Raw genomic sequence first — 17,306 nt, forward strand, 5'->3', positions numbered from 1 at the left:
ACATGAGGTCTCTTAACAAATTAGGAGCAGGGCAAAGCCTTCTTGCAGAGAAGTACCTGGAGGGGTGGCTAGAATTCGCTCTGCTGTAACCCACATCAATATGGTTATTATTTCATCTTTTGTGTGTGTGGCACTGGGGCGGAACCCAGGGTACTCCACCACTGAGCTACATCCCCAGCTCTGGTGTTATTTTATCTGTTTGTTTGTTTGGAGACAGGGCCTCACTATGTTGCTCAGCAGGTTGAAACTTGTGATCCTACTGCCTCAGCCTCCCATGTAGCTGGGATTACAGGGGTGCACCATGACACCGGCTGATTATGCAGTTTTAACAAGGCCCAAAGCATCATGCCCTTGAAGCCTACAGATCGCTGGTCATTTGGCCCTCAAAATAACTGTCTAGCTGTCCCTCTTGGTTCTGATTGGCCAGGGTGGATAAGGAGATGGAAGCCTGCTGGTCTCCGACCCCATCCACTGGAATCCTTCCCACTCACAATCCCAGTCTGTCTTCACCAGGAGAGAGATCAACAGACTCGAGGCCGCGATGACTCATGTTCCTTCTCTGGTCCTCATTAGCTCTGTGGCGTCTGCTCTGTCTGGACCTGAGCCTCAATTTCCCCTCTTGTAGAACTGGTGTGATGAAAATCCACCAGACTGCTAGGGCCACCAGTCCCTCTACCAAGTGCCCAGCATAATCCCTGGGGCTGGGCACAGAACAAGGGAGGGGGCAGTGGAGACCTCCAGCCTGGGGCCTTTAAATTCTAGAATTTATGGCAGACCATAATAAACTAGCCAACACGAAAATGAACAAAATAATTTCATAGAGGATAAATGGTATGATTAAAAGACATCAGGACTGGTAACCTGCTGTGTGATTTCACTGTCTTTACAACAGTGCCTGGCACATAGTAGGTGCTTAGTAAACATTTGTTCAGTGACTGACTGTGCTGGGTAGTCAAGGAAATGCTTGAAGGACTGGAAAGTCAGAAACAAACCGGGAGAAGAGGTCTGGGGTCAGAGTCCCAGGCACAGGAGCTCCGGGTGCAAAGGCCTTGAGACTGGACCAAACTAGCTGGGAGAAACCGAAAGTAGAATCAGGGCGATCGCGGGTGTCTCACTACTTTGCAAACTCACAGTGCGGTCTACACGGGTGGGACGGCTGAGTCTGTCATTTCACCCAATGCATTGCTCAAGTTTTCCATCCGAGTCGCTCCGGGGCCCTCCCCTCTCCCTCGGACCCGAGCCCCTGTGCAGCAGTTTCCGCGGGGCGCACCCCTGAAGCCCTTCTCCGGAGCCCGCCGTCCCGCTTCCTGCAGGGCGAACGCCCAGCGCACAGACCGCGCGCGGCGGGTTGGCCCGTCACTTCCTGGGGCTGCACCCCTGTCGCGGCGGGTGGCGGGTGGGGACCGTCTTGGGCAAACCGAGCCCGGAGGCCGCGCTCCCGACGCGCGTCCCCGCTGCCGACCCTGGTGGCTGCGCAGGCGACAGGACGGGATCGTACGGGACCGGCCGGCGCGGGGCGGCTGGGACGGGCGAGGGCGGGCCGGGGAGGAGCCAGGAGGAGCCGGCGGCCTTTGCCGTCGCCGCCGCCGCCGCCCCCAGGTAAGCGCACCCGAGCCGCCGCCCGCCCGCCCGGCCCGGCCTTTGCCCCGCGCCCTTCCCGCACGGGACCCGCAGCCCGCGGCCGCGCTCCAGCGCCCTGACCGCCCCGCGGGGACGCTGCTGCCGGGGCCGCTTGGCTTTCGGAGCCGGAAGTGCCCTTAGAAATCTGGCGGGTGGCAGGTGGGGAAACTGAGCCCCGCCGAACACCCAGGCGTCCCCAGGCGACCCAGCGCCCTGCCGATCCTTTAGGGGTCACCCAACCGCCCCCTGGATGAATGCACGTGGCTGGGCTGGGCGCGGGAGGAAGGGGCCCACACAAGGTCACGCCGTTGCTGGGCTTCTCTGACCTCGCCGGCCCCTCGGCGCCCTGGGGAGCGAGGCCGCTTGTGCAGCCCCTGGGCCCACAGCGGACCCCAAACCGAGAATTCCAAGAGGGTCCGGGGAGCCTGGAGAAATGCCCAGGTCCCCAGTATCAGGGGGCGTGGCTTCTCGCCCCGTGGCCTGCAGTTATATGAAGGAGGGAAATGACTGTTACTGACTTTGCATTTTATAGCTGGGTAAACTGAGTCAGGGAAAGAAAAGCGATTTCTCCAGGACCACGCGACTAAGATAGAGACGAGGATAAGAACCCGGCTTACCTGCTCCAGAGCTTGAGCCACGGTTGGGCACAGAACTGGTCTGTCCAGTGTCCAGTCAGTGCCCTCCCCTGAAGGCACACTAGTTGGTAGAGCCTGGCTATCCCGGTCTCGGTCTAGAGACTACTGTCTCTAGGGATTGTTTTGCTTCTCTTTGCCTGAAGTGTTCATTACACTGCAGAAAACAGGAAAACGCTTTAAACTTCCAGGACATCCATTCCTTCATTCATTCACCAGATATTTATTGAGTACCTACTATGTATCAGTTTGTGCAGTGCTTAGGCACTTAGGATATGGCAGTGAACAAAAGAGTCCTGTGCTCAGGAGCACACTCCAGAGGGGGAGATAAAACACCTCCCTTCATTCTGGGGAGGGACAGCTGGGCAGAGAGGAGAGACCATGGGAACCTTCCCAACTAAAGAGGGTTATACAAAGAGGGCAGGAGATGGAGCCTCCCTCAGGGGTGGTAGAACAGCATCAAGCCCTCTGAGCCTTAGGCCTTCAAAGGTCTTTTTCCAGCTGCTTCTACCAGCCTGAGCTTTCCCCCTCCCCCAGAGATTTGGAGGGTGGGGGAGTGAGTGGAGAGTGGTCCAAAGGGAGCACTACAGGGCTTGGAGACTTGAGCTGCAGATCTGGTGCTGCCACCTCCGAGCTGTGTGACCTTGGGTATCTTCCTATACCTCTCTGGATCTCTGTTTTCTTATACAATGGGGATCATAATACTTCCTAACATCAAGATGCTTTGCAAATGACGGCGCTCAGGGCAAAGTGTGGCCTCTGTCAGATGTAAGCAAGGTGTGTGGCATATTCCTTTCTTCCCTTCTTTCTTTCTTGTGATGGGGATGGAGCTGAGGGCCGTGTGCACCCTAAGCAGGTGCCCTGCCTCTGAGCGACACCTCTGGCCTAAGCAAGGGTGTATTTCTTTAGAGACTCGGGTGACTCGATTACCTGTTGCTGCTCCCAGGAAAGAAACGTTAGAGGCAGAGGTGGGGGTGGCTGAGTTCCAGGTGAGGAGGCCGAGCTCCCTCCTGGCTCCAGAAACGGACACCCATCCCCCCCCCACTCCCCCGCATTTCAGCACTGTCACCCTGCAGCCTGGTTTAGCCGCAGACAGGCAGGCTCAGCTCCTGGCCTGGGACTTCCTGAGGGTCTTAAGCAAGACGACCTCTCTGGAGCGCCTCAGGAACCTCATTTGTAAAACACCTGTCCACAAGGTTGTCCTGAGGATCAAAGGACCTAAACGCACCAAAGGCACAGAGCAGTGTCTGGGAACGACTTTAGACCCAAGGTCCCCAGAGTGGTGGGGTGGGCGCCGTTGACCACTTGGGTTGCCACAACTCATTCGGTGCTTCCCATGAAGGTTGGAACCCAGAGAATTTCTTTTAAGCCTGAAACCATCTCTCTGGTCAGGGGCAGGGTACCACAGGGCTACAGATATGGCACACAAGGGACCTGAGGAATGTCATTTGGTGGTGGATTATCAAGGCCTTTCATTCCTCCTGGCTGTTTTGTAAACACTGCTGTGTTGTAAACTGCAGATGCGGGGGCGGGGCGGGTCTTCCTGTCTTGAATGTGTCACCACAGACAGCAGGGGCTGCCATGGGAACCCACCCCCCCCCCTTAGCTGCTCTGTACCTGGCAGCCAGACCTGTGTGGCTGTGCCACCTAGTGCCTAAAACCCCACGTGGCTTCCTGATTACTTAGAAGAAAAGAGCAAAGTCCTGTAACATGGACCATAAGGCCTGCACTCATGCCTGGCCACCGCCTCCAGCCCACCTCCGAGCACTTACCAACAGCACTCTCTGTCCTGCCTCCCCAGGGCCTTCACAGGGGCTTCTCCTTATCTCTTTTCCCAATAAACACCTCCTCATTCCTTAGATTTTAGCTCAACCCAAATTTACAGTGCAAAGGACCCAGGCCACTAGTGCAGGAAGATCTGAAGAGGTTGAACCCAGGGTGGAATTTTACATTCATTGCTGGGATTGATGTCTGGCTGTCCCTTGGACACCAGCCCGTGACTTCCAGGAATGGGTTTGAGTTTGCTAAGTAGATGCTCAGGGATGAAACCCATCTGCAGGCAGCGGGGACCTGTCTTTATATAAAACTACTGTCCTTCAAAAAACTACGGGGAGCCATTTCTCAGGCGTGATGGTGCGGCATCGATTCACTCAGCACCCAGGGACTGAGCACCTTCTCTGCCAGGTGCTGTCCCAGGGCCAGCTGGACAATCCAAGGCACCACAGCCCCCTCAGTGAAGTGAGGAAGAACTTGAGGTCTGAGTCACACGGGCCTAGCACGCGCATGGGGGGACTGCCACTTGTCAGCGGTGGGACCTCCACTTTGGTGAGCTTCAGTTTTGTCCCATACACAATGGGGACAGCTGTCTCTTCCAAATAGGATCATGAGAATAGGTGCCACTTGGACATAGGGACCCCGCATGGGCTGGAGCCACGGAGTGCGCTTGGGCTGAGGGTAGCTGGAAGGCCACCCACAAGGCCATCACTACCATGCTGGGCTGGCCAAGGAGAGGCGTGTGAGCCAGGGGACAGCTGGGACCAGGGAGATTCATCAAATTTACTGGTTTTCAAATGGTGTTTGAAGTCTTTGGGGCCACCCCAGGATGTAAACTTGACCAAAACAAAGCAAGTGCCAGGGGACTCAAGGTGGCTGCCTCAGGCTAAGACCCAGGCTCAGGTTTAAATACCACATTACCTGTCCAGTGACCTTGACCTCAAGACCTCTCTGTCCCCACCTGTAAAATGGGGATAGTAGCACCTGCCCTCAAATGATTGCTGAAAGGAAAGGAGGTAAAGCTTCAAAGACACAGCAGGTGGCTAACGGCCACCAAGATTTTTTAATTGTGATGACAATACGTTCCATGTAATTTACCTGGACAAGGGTTTTCTGTGTGCAGTTCCCCAGTATTAAGTATACTCACCCCATTGTGCTCCAGGTCTCCAGAACTCTTGGATTTCAGACCTGAAACTCCAAACCCTTTAAGTGACAGCCCCGGCTCCCCGTCCCTGTCCCCCCATAGCCGCCTTTCTCCCGCCTGCCTCGGGGATTCCATCACTCTAGGTACTGGACCTGGTGTGACCATGCCAGTTCTGTCTTTTTCCATTGGTGTATTTCATAAGGTCCTCACTCATAATAGACCAGGTTGGAATTCCCTGCCTTTTTCAGGGTTGAATGATGTTCCATTGTGTCTGTGCCACGTTTTATGTATCCACTCACAGCCACAAGCACCTGGCTGCCTCTGCCTCTCGGCCCTGGTGCCTGCCGCCTGAACGTGGTGGGTGAATACCTTTTGATCACCTGCCTTCAGTCCTTTTGAAAGTGAATCCAGAAGTGGTGTCGCAGGATCACTGACTGTCGTAATTGGTAGGGGGGTGGGTGCCGGGGGCTCTACACCCCCTCTCGTCCCCCAGGATCAGAGAAGACCCTGGGGCTCTACAGAGCAGTTTGAAAATCAATAGGTCCAGCAATCGTCACAGTTTATCATTCCCTCTCTTCTTCCCCTGGCAAATGTGCCTCTTAGATAATTTTTCGGTTATCTCAAGTGGAAACCACCCTTCATTCAGCAAATGTTCCTAAGTGCCCGCTGTCCTTGAACACGTAGTGGACAGAGGTCATAAGCCATGAGCAAAGACCAGTAAATGGTTTCATGGGTCAGACTGTGACAGGTGGTGGGGACACGGCAAAGCCATGGGCAAGGGGTGGGACAGGAAGCTGGGGGCCCAATGGCTTAGTGAAGTCCTGCAGGGACTCTCCATGTGACCTGGGAGCAGCCAGTGCATAGGCCGTGATACCCGTGCCTAGTGGGGTCAGGGTGCCATGGCTGGAACAGGCACGAGAGGGCCAGGGCTCACGGGGTCAGCCGTGGCCCTGCTGCCTTGGCGAGGGCTTCGGCTGGGTGAGAGGATTGCTGGGGGGTTTGCAGCAGAAGAGGGGCGTGGCCCGATGTGGTCTGAGATGGCACTCCCCTGATGTGACACGATGCATGATGAGGGCTGAGGGCAGGAGACCAGAGAGGGGCCCCGTGTGACCCACAGGAGTGATGCAGTGGCCTGTGCCAGGCGCGCCCGAGGGAAGAAGGCAGCCTGGGCGTCCACCCTGATGGCAGCAGCCAGGTCGCTGTCCCATGCTACCCTCCTGCCCACTGCCCAGGCTGCTGAAGTGAGGTGACAACCCTCCTTCTGGGTCAGCATCTCTTTTCCTGCTTGTACCATGTGATTGTCTGGGTTCTTCTGGGCCGGAACCGTTGCCATGGAGACCTCCAGAGACGCCTGGCTGACTGACATCTGGCTTCCCGCCTGACTTCCAGACAGAAGTGCGGGATGAGCGGGTTTCTCTCCTACGGTGCTGTGTGTATTTTACCTTCCAACTCCCATCTAGGGTTTCTGGCCTGAGGACGGCACTGTAGCTCAGCACCTCAGCTGGGATTTCTTTTTTTAATTTATCAATTTATTCTAATTTGTTATGCATGACGGCAGAATGCATTTCAGTTCATAGTACACATGTAGAGCACCGTTTTTCATTTCATTGTACATAGAGTCACACCATTCATGTCCTCATACATGTACCTAGGGTAATGACGTCCATGCCATTCTACCATCCTTTCTACCCCCATGCCCCCTCCCTTCCCCTCCTTCCCCTTCGCCCTATCCAAAGTTCCTCCATTCCTCCCATGCTCCCTGCCCCCATCCCCATTATGGATCAGCATCCACATATCAGAGAAAACATGGGGCCTTTGGTTTTTGGGGATTGGTTTACTTTACTTAGCATTATATTCTCCAACTCCATCCATTTACTTGAAAATGCCATGATTTTATTCTCTGTTAATGCTGAGTAATATTCCATTGTGTATATATGCCACAGTTTTTTTTTTTATCCATTCATCTATTGAAGGCCATCTAGGTTGTGTCCACAATTTAGCTCTCGTGAACTGTGCTGCTATAAACATTGATGTGGCTGTGTCACTGCAGTATGCTGTTCTTAAGTCCTTTGGGTATAGACCAAGGAGTGGGATAGCTGGGTCAAATGGTGGTTCCATTCCCAGTTTTCCAAGGAATCCTCATACTACTTTCCATATTGGTTGCACAAATTTGCAGTCCTAACAGCAACGTGTGAGTGTGCCTTTTTCCCCACATCCTCGCCAATGCTTATGTCGTCTGTATTCTTGATAACTGCCCTTCTGACTGGAGTGAGATGAAATCTTAGAGTAGTTTTGATTTGCATTTCTCTAATTTCTAGAGATGCTGAACATTTTTTCATATATTTGTTGATTGATTGTATATCTTCTTCTGAGAAGTGTTTGTTCAGCTTCTTGGCCCATTTATTGATTGGATTATTTGGTGTTTTTTGAGTTCTTTATATACCCTAGAGAACAGTGCTCTATCTGATGTGCGTGTGGTAAAGATTTGCTCCCATTCTGTAGGCTCTCTCTTCACCTCACTGATGGTTTCTTGTACTGAGAAGAAGCTTTTCAGTTTGAATCCATCTCATTTATTAATTGTTGATTTTATTTCTTTCACTATAGGTGTCTTGTTAAGGAAGTCTTGGGCCTACTTTGTCTTCCATTAAGCTCAGGGTCTCTGGTCTAATTTCTAGGTCCTTGATCCACTTTGAGTTGAGTTCTGTGCATGGTTAGAGACAGGGGCTTAATTTCATTTTGCTGCATGAGTATTTCCAGTTTTCCCAGCACCATTTGTTGAAGAGGCTAACTTTTCTCCAACGTATGTTTTTGGAGCCTTTGTCCAAAACAGTATGAGATAACTATTTATGTGGGTTAGTCTCTGTGCCCTCTATTCTGTACCATTGGTCTACAAGTCTATTTTGGTGCCAGTACCATGCTGTTTTTGTTACTATTGCTCTGTAGTATATAGTTTAAGGTCTGGTATAGTGATGCCACCTGATTCGCTCTTCTTGCTAAGGATTGCTTTGACTATTCTGGGTCTCTTATTTTTCCAGATGAATTTCATGACTGCTTTTTCTATTTCTGTGGGGAATGCCATTGGGATTTTGACTGGAATTGCATTAAACCTGTGTAGTGCTTTTGTTAGTATGATCGTTTTGACAATATTAATTCTGCCTATGTAAGAACAAGGGAGATCTTTCCATCTTCTAAGATTTTCTTTAATTTCTTTCTCTAGCATTCTGAGGTTTTCATTGTAGAGGTCTTTCACCTCTTTCATTAAAGTTGATTCCCAAGTGGTTTTTTGTTTTTTTGTTTTTTTTTTTTTTTGAGGCTATTGTAAATAGGATGTTGATTGTATATCCTGCTACTTTGCTGAATTCGTTTACTAGTTCTACAAGTTTTCTGGTGGAGTTTTTTTGTATCCTCTATGTATAGGATCATGTTGTCAGCAAATAGTGATGGTTTGGGTTCTTCTTTGCCTATCCATATCCCTTTAACTTCTTTTGTCTGTCCAATGGCTCTGGCTAGAGTTTCAAGAACTATGTTAAATAGCAGTGGTGAGAGAGGGCATCCCTGTCTTGTTCCAGTTTTTAGAAGGAAGGCTTCCAATTTTTCTCCATTTAGAATGATGTTGGCCTTGAGCTTAGCATAGACAGCTGTTACAATATTGAGATATCCCTAGTTTTTCTAGTGTTTTGAACATAAAGGGGTGCTGTATTTTGTCAAATGCTCTTTCTGCATCTATTGAGGTGATCATATGATTCTTATTTTTAAGTCTACTGATGTGATGAATTACATTTATTGACTTCCGTTTGTTGAACCAATCTTGCATCCCTGGGATAAAATTCACTTGACCGTGACACACTAGGTTTTTAATGTTTTTGTATTTGATTTGCCAGAATTTTATTGAAAATTTTTGCATCTACCTTCATTAGAGATATTGGTCCGAAGTTTTCTTTCTTTGATGTGTCTTTGTCTGATTTTGGAATCACGGTAACATTGGCTTCATAGAATGAGTTTGGAAGTGCTCCCTCTTTTTCTATTTCATGGAATAATTTGAGGAGTATTGGTATTGGTTCTTCTTTGAAGGTCTTGCAGAACTCAGCTGTGTATCCATCTGGTCCTGGGCTTTTCTTGGTTGGTAGGCTTCTGATGGCGTCTTCTATTTCGTTGCTTGATATTGGTCTGTTTAACTTGTGTATATCATCCTGATTCCATTTGGGCAAATCATATGACTGTAGAAATTTGTCGATGCTTTCGATATTTTTTATTTTATTGGAGTACAAATTTTCAAAATAATTTCTAATTATGTTCTGTATTTCTGTAGTGTCTGTTGTGATATTTCCTTTTTCATCATGGATGTTAGTAATTTGAGTTTCCTTGCTCCTCTTTGTTAGCAGAGGAAGGTTAAGGGTTTATCAATGGCTAAGGGTTTATCAATTTTAATTTTTTTTCAAACAACTGACTTTTTGTTTTGTTATTTTTCTTTTCAATTTTCAGCTGAGATTTCTTTAGCTAAATGCTTTTCCTTATCCTTACCTCGAAACAACTGATCTTCTACCTGCCCAAGACACGGGAGCCATCTCTCTATTAGTTATTTGACCGCACTGCAGAATCGTGTTAAAATTCAACTGTGACCAGAAATAGGAGAGAAGGAGGAACATTACCTCGCCACACACAGACCATTCACATTTGACCTTGATCTGCACCAACTGCTGGGGGGTGTGGAGGAGGCCACAGCTGGAAAAACGAGTTCATGCTTGCGTGCGATCCTCTGAAGACCTAGGTCAGGCAGACTTAAGCATAATTTCAGCGATTTTTCAAGGACAATATTGACTTTATTTGGTTGCCTCCTCCACGCTGAGTTGAGTATTTTTCATCTGCTGCAAAGCGATCCCGCTGGTTGCCCACAGCGCGGCATCTGTCCCCGAGTTCCTCCACGGGAGTTTTGGGGTGAGGTCAGGGGTTGTGGAATGTCACCCCCGGGACTGACAAAAGATTTGGTCAGCGATTTCTTTGGTGGTGGATGTGACTCACTAAACAAAGGTCGTAACTGTAGAGCTACAGAATGAGGCGGTTCTGTTCCAGAACATTCCTCGTCCTCCCCAGTCTGGGCTGTGCTGTCCAGCCATGGGCACGGCCACTTTCATTCTGGATCTATTGTTTCCCTGTAGTCAGTGCTCTCCCCGGTCCAGTGTGAGCCTCGTGGAGTTCCTGGGTGGCCTCACAGTGCCCGGGTGGGGACAAGACCCCTGGGAGGGTCCACGCCTTCCATCAGTGACTTCCTCCCCTGGGTGCTGCTGGACCAGCCTGTGCACATTGGACTTGCCGAGGTCCTGCTGGCCAGACCCGCGGGATCTTTTTCTAGCCACAGGAACCCAGTAGAGTCTCAAATCAGTGTGGCCTGTCAGACCCATTTAAGAAAGCCATCTTAACTTTGGGCTGGCCCCTGGATCGGATCAAGGGGTGGAGGCCCCCGGGGACCAGCACACACGGTGCAGGTGACACATCCCTCCCCCACAGCTCAGCCCATCCACCCAGACAGTCCATAGAGCTGGTGCCCTTGTCCCTATCCACCATGATGGACGGCTGAGAGCTGCCTCCATCTTTCCCTCCAACCTGGCCACTCTTGTTACTAACAACAGGTCATGTGTCATAACCTCAGTGGCCTGGCTTGGCTGGCCACATGGGCCAGGACCTTCTAAAACACTCCCCTCAGGGTTTGGAAAAGCAAGGTTATTTTTAATTCATTATCTTTTTCCATTGTAAAAGCCACCACTAAATGCTTGACAGAAAATGCAAAAAAATACAGAAAAAATTAAACAAAAACCAATCACCTCTAGTCCCTCGGCCCCTGCCACCAAGAGCCAATGATCGTGAACATTTGGAAGTATCACCCTCTGGCCTCTTTGCTCTGTAAAACAGGAATTATACTGGCATGCTGGAAAGCCACCTCTCTAGGATAAAAGCAAACCCTGGCGTGCAGCATTCGCCAGTCCTGTGGTGTGCGCCCACTGTGCCGATTTCAGACTGCCACCGCCACCCAGCACAGCTGGGAAGAGAGGCACAGGGCTGATTCTTGCCAGCCACTGTGGGACAGTCCAGCACACAATATTGTCACTTAAAATTTTTTTTCTGATCTTAAAATTGATAATTACTCAATTTTTGAAAATTCACAAAACATAAAAAACACATACAGAAAAAAATACAATAATCCAGAATCCAGCCTCCCTCCCTCCTCTGCCAGCATCCTGGAACATGTCCCCCTAGCTCCCTCCCTGCAGATAAAGACATTCCAGATAACTTTCTAGAGAGTTCAGAAGCAATATGTATTTATGGCAGAAAATGTGAGAAACACAGAAATATCCCTGATATCACCTTTCAGAGATGATTTGGGAGGATGCTGTAGTCGTTTTGAGGTACCCTGGTTTGGGGCCCTGGAGCCACCCTTGGTAATTCCAGACTCTTGGCCCTTGTTGCGTGTCCCTTCCTGTCACGGAGATGGAAACTTCCAAGACACTGAGGCACCGTGAAGACCCCTTCTTCAAACCCTGATTCTTGCAATCAAGTCAGAATGATTGCAGACATGTCCCTCAGATTAGCGGGAATGAGTTTATAAAGGGACAGGGGAAAGGGGACACTCACAGTGCCTGGGTGGGGACAAGACAGAGTGGCTCCTCTTGTAAAGGAGAGGGACAACATGCGTCTCCTGCACTCACTCCACTTTTATTGGGAATCCCAGAGAAGTTTCCAGAGAGTCCCGTCCAGGTCCGCCTTCTGACTTTTGATGGACAGCAGGGTGACATCAGGCTTTCAAGTCCCCACTATCATGGCAACTGTAGGTCACCTTGGCCCATGCTGACTGTTTCTAACTGGATTCTTTCTTTTTCTTTTTTTGGGGTACCAGGGGGATTGAACTCAGGGGCACTGGACCACTAAGCCACATCCCCAGCCCGTTTTTAAATTAGAGACAGGGTGTCACTGAGTTGATTAGCCAGCCTCTCTAAATTGCTGAGGCTGGCTTTGAACTTATGATCCTCCTGCCTCCGCCTCCTGAGCCGCTGGGATCACAGGCCTATGCCACTGTGCCCAGCCTCTAATCGGATTCTTTTTTTTTTTTTTTTTAATTAGCTACACATGACATTACAATGATCTTGGCAATTCATACATTTGAAACAATTGGGGTATAAGTTCTCATTTTTCTGATTGTACAGATTGCAGAATCACACTGGTCCTAGAGTCACATATATACATACAGCAATCATAATGTCTACTCTATTCTGCCGCCCTTCCTATCTCTAATTGGATTCTCAACCATACATTCCTACAGATTTTAAGATTAGGAGGAACCACCCTTGTCTCCCAGAGTTTCAGGAACTGGTCACAGAGTCTCCTTCAGGATAACTCGGGGTTTTCCTCCTATCAGCATGACCTTGGGGCTGCATTTCTCCTGCAGTGAGCACATAGTTTGCTGAGAAATGGGCCATACATCCTGTCCGCTTAGGCCAGTCAGGGCTGCAAGTCAGTTGCTTCTTGAAAAGAGCGCACATGGGGTCAGCACAGCGGGGCCATCGTATAGAATTAATCTCTTAACTTCGTGTTCCCACATCCTCATCTGTCGGTCCCCTAACCTTCCCATCACAAGTTTGGCGTGGGAATGGGTTCCTGCAGGGAGACAGCCATGGAAATCTAACGCTCGCTTAAACCTGAGAGCCACCCTGGGCCTTCACTCCTATAACCAGCGTTTTCTGAGCACCCTCTCTGGTAGGCACGTAGCTGGGCACCAGAACACAGGTGTGGATGACATCTGTGCGCCCAGGCTAAGCCAGGTGCTCTGTTGAGGCCCAGCTCTGGCACTTGGTGAATGGTCGGTGGGTGGGGGCTGCCTGCTTCCTGCCGAGAAAGGCCCCATGGAGGGACCCGCAGGGACAGAGGCCCAGAGGGGTGACCGCAGGGCAGGCTCTAGGCTAACCAGCTCCCTCTGCTGCAGGTTTCCTCCAGGCCCGGCGCCCTATGGACCCACAGGTTGGTTTTTCTGGTTTGCTCCCCCAAGGCGATTTGCACCTTTCTCTGAAGAACCATCCAGAAGCTGAACAGCCTGCCTTTGGACTCACAGAGAGGGGAGGCCCTCGGTTGCTTCTCGAAACCTCAGTAAGTATCTCTCAAGGTTTCTTTCTCCTTCAGACCCCTGGCCATTGTTTAAGTGTCTTATTTCAGAGCTTGGGGGTTTGCTCTGTGCTGTCCCTCGCTGGCTCCCGGAGGGAAGTCCTCTGTCCTTCTGGTCTTCGTCCCCAGCATGTAGCAAGGTGCCTGGCGCCAGGCCATGTTGATTAAATTAATAATGTGTTAATTCGCCACGGCGGTAAGTATTTATTGGTGATTTACTTAGACTTTCAGAAAATATGTGTAAAATTCTTCACAGACATCCTACTATTTTTTTTTAACTTTTATTTTTAAATTAGTATCGACTCAGGAAGTTGTAGAAATAGGACCTGGAGGGCCCACCTGCCCCGTGTTCCCAGCGCAACTTGTCACCTTCACAGATAAGTCTGAACACTTTGCCTGGGTGTCTGGGCCCCCAGGGCGTGACCCTGGGCACGCCCCCTTCTTCCCTGTCTCCTCCATGCCTATCCACTGTCCACGCCCTGGTTGTGCTGGACATCTTTTTGGTTCTTCAAGAGCGCAGCTTCTTCCACTCTGGGTCCTGCTGCTGCTTCCCCTCTGCCCAGAACACACCCTTCCTGCTCCCCCCCGCCCTGTCAGGCTCTCTCCTGCCTGTCCCCTTCCCCAGGAGCCAATGTGGGGCCTGAGCGCCCCTCTGGGCCCCTCCACCTCCTGGGTCACAGCGTTTATCCCACTGGTCTGTCATCTCCCCTGGAGCCCCCTCCTCCCTCCGTCCACCCAGGGCCACCTCCCCATCCCCCTGGAGGCCTGGGCAGGAAGGAATGCCACCCTGCCCCTGCAGGCAGTGGTCACCGCCTCCTGTGGCTGCACTTCAGTCCCCCCCCCGCCCCGCCCGCCCTGATTCTTCCTGCCTGATGTTCCCTTGTCCACAGGGGCTGTGGAGACCCCGATCCTGCAGCCACACCTCCACCACTTCCCACCTCTGTGACAGTGACCGAGTGACTAATTTCCTGTTCCACTAGGTGTTGGTGTGCTGTTGCCTGTCTCCCACCAGGAAAGCCCCTGGAGAGCAGGGACTGGTCAGCGTTAGTGGTCCCTGACCCGCCCGAGGCCAGGCCAGGCCTTGCACATGGCGTGCTCTCCCCTCCGTTCCTCCAACAGGCCTCTGCCAGACGCCTGCGGTGCCCCAGGCTGCCCGGGAAGCTGGGGGAACACATAGAACAGGGCGATGGCACAGAGGGGCAGAGATGCTTTAGCTGGGGGGTCAGGAAGGGCCTGTCAGGGGAGACAGCTTTCAGGCTGAGCCCAGATGTGGAGGTCAGGGAACAGCAGGCCAGAGGCTCAGGGGAGGAGACCAGCTTGCACACTGAAGAGCAGAAAGACCGCCAGCGTGACCAGACAGGCGTGGGGGGCTGAGGCGGAGGCCTGGGCAGCTGAGGCCAGTCGGAGCAGGTTTCCTAGGCCTGTCCTGCTGGGAAGACTTTGGCAGCCTCTAAGCAGGGGCGTGGCTAGACTAATAGATATGGCAGAAAGGTCGTTTGGGCTACTGTGGGGGAATGCATTGCGGGAGGCCTCGAGTGTAGTGTGTGTGGAATGGATTCAGCCTGAGCTGAGCTTTTTGTGTGCTAAGCATGTCCCAGTGTCCCCTGAGCAAGCCAGGTCATGCTTCTCCAATGGAAGGCTGTTTTTTTCTTGAACCAAGAACTGACATGGGGCTCCCCAGACACCAGCCTGAGAAAACACCAGCCCCGGCTCCTCTGGGTAATTGGTGCAATTACCACAGCCCTCAGATGGTGCAGGGGCGTCGCTCAGGGGAGCGCAAATTGCTGAGTGTGCTGACATTATGCTGCTGTCACACTCATTGTGGCCTCAGCACGTGGCTCATGGTGTCCCCTTTCTCCACCACCATGCTGTGGGCTGATCCTCCAATCAGGGAAATCCACACTTTATCCCAGGCTTGAGTTTCCTGGACCAAGCCATTGGAAATCAGTTTTGCAGGTTGACTTACAGCGTCTCCACCGGAAACTAGAAAGGAAAGATCGCTGCGCTCACGTAGAGGAAGGAACTCGAGGTCTAAAGTCAGAAGGCTGATTTGGATCTCATCAATTTCTCACTGTGTAACTTTGGGAAAATGGCTTGACCTCTCTGGGCCTGTTCCTCACTCGAAGGAGGAAATCATGTTTGTCTGTGCCCTGCTCACCCTTGCCTGGCACTAGTGAGAATTAAATGGACTGGAAAGTGCTTGGCAAACGGTTACTTGCTGTAAAAAGGAATGTTGATTTGTGGCTTTCAGAGGCCTCTGAATTATTTTGAAAACCAATGAAATATTAGTTATTTGTCTAAAGTCCTCTATACAAGTAATATTTTGAGAACAAGAAAACAAAAAATGCCATTGCTCAGCTGGGCGGCAACAAAGTTAGGGACCCAGAACGGCGTGGGGTGTGGTTGTTAGACAAGAAAGCTCTTGTCAATGGGACAACCATTCAAAACAGGAGGTGGCGGGCCAGGAGCTCTGGCGTGGCTCTGTCAGGCCACCGTTTGCTGGCTGTGTGACCTGGGTCCAGTTATCTCTCCTCTGCCCCTGTTTCCTCCCTTGGCAGATGGCCTCAGCACACTGAGACAATGTGTGTGACATCACAGCCCCAGGCTGGGGTGAGCGCAGTGTGCAATGGCTGCAGAAAGAAACAAAACCACAGCCGGCCAGCTTCGGTTGTTATTCCTCGTGTTAGGCACCAACTGAACAGTTCATTTATTTGTTTGATTCTTTTTTGTTTTTTAATTGGTACCAAGGATTGAACTCAGGGGCACTCAACCACTGAGCCACATCCCCAACCCTTTTTAATATTTTATTAGAGACAGGGTCTCCCTGAGTTGCTTAGGGCCTCGCTAAGCTGCTGAGGCTGGCTTTGAACTCGTGACCCTCCTGCCTCAGCCTCCCGAGCCACTGGGACTATAGGCGTGTGCCACCGCGCCCAGCCCACATGGCTTCACTCATGAAGCAGGAGCCCCATGCCCGGCTGTGTTCCGAGCATTCTGCGAGCGCCAGCGCACATGGGTTGTCATCTGCTGCTCATAGCTCCTCCGGGGAGCTGTGCCTGGTTCCATTTGAAGGCAAATAAATGTAAGTGAGAGAGGTGGGCTGCCAGGGTCCCTGTCTGCCAGGGGGAGGTGCTGCATTCACACCCAGGCTGTCTGGCCTAGCCTGTGCCTTCCCTCGCAGCTCAGTGACTGTTAAATATAATTACACCCATGACCACCACCCCGTCGAGATAGAGAACCGTCCCTCACCCAGAAGCCTCTGCGTGCCCCTGATGGTCAGAGCTCCCGGGAGGCCCACTTTTGAGTTCGCATGGCTTTCTTTTTCCTAATCACTTCCAGGACTTGTTTGCACCCCACGGACACAAATCCCTATTGATGCACCTTTTGAAGATCCCCCACGGTGCGGGGGGGGGGGCAGTGTCACCCTCTTGAAGGTGACGAACAGAACTTCTCTGCTCTGACAAAGTCTAATGATCAATCTTTTCCTTTACGGCTTATGATTTTTGTGTCCCCTCCCAGTGGCCCTTGCCCCCCTGGAAGCACTTCTCACAGGCTCTTCTCCTGCAGGGCTGGGAATGGCCGCATGGACCAGGCCAGGCCCCAGGCAGCCCCCGGTGGCAGAGCCTGCTGCAGAGGAGCCGCATCCGCCCCTGGGCCGCGAGCTGACTGAGGCCAACCGCTTCGCCTACGCCGCCCTCTGTGGCATCTCCCTGTCCCAGCTCTTCCCAGAACCTGAGCAGAGGTGAGTTCAGTGTCACCAAGGGAAGGCCTCGCTGCTTCCAGTGATTGACAGCGAGCAGGTCCTGGGGCCTTACGGGGAGCTAGTGGTGTCCTCGCCTCGAAGGGACCCGCGGTCACACCCCTCACTCAGTTATCCACTCACCCGCAACTTCCCCAGCCATTTTTAAGCACCTACTGTGCGCCAGCTACTTGGAAGACATATGCAAATAGAATGAATGGAACCAGCACCGTCTTCCCTGAGGAGGTCACAG

The 17,306-nt window shown here is 51.6% G+C and overlaps 1 protein-coding gene across 4 annotated transcripts in view; it reads left to right on the forward strand.

The window, feature by feature from the left end:
* Positions 1–1,374: 1,374 nt before the first annotated feature.
* Positions 1,375–17,306, forward strand: part of Tmco4 (transmembrane and coiled-coil domains 4) — a 78,116-nt gene continuing 62,184 nt past the window's right edge. The window contains exons 1-3 of one of the 4 annotated variants that reach the window (XM_046418889.2): positions 1,375–1,599; positions 13,142–13,302; positions 16,882–17,056. In XM_046418889.2, coding sequence (XP_046274845.1) covers positions 16,890–17,056 — 167 coding nt within the window. In that variant the 5' untranslated portion in view covers positions 1,375–1,599; positions 13,142–13,302; positions 16,882–16,889. Of the gene's footprint in view, positions 1,600–9,994; positions 10,016–10,082; positions 10,105–13,141; positions 13,303–16,881; positions 17,057–17,306 lie in introns of those variants that run through there. The other 3 variants (XM_046418885.2, XM_046418886.2, XM_046418887.2) reach the window with 3 other exon arrangements.

This window comes from Marmota monax, unplaced genomic scaffold (genome assembly GCF_021218885.2).
Source record: "Marmota monax isolate L192 unplaced genomic scaffold, Marmota_monax_Labrador192_F-V1.1 WCK01_AAM20220418_F8-fsc00008, whole genome shotgun sequence".
NCBI classification, from domain to species: Eukaryota; Metazoa; Chordata; class Mammalia; order Rodentia; family Sciuridae; genus Marmota; species Marmota monax.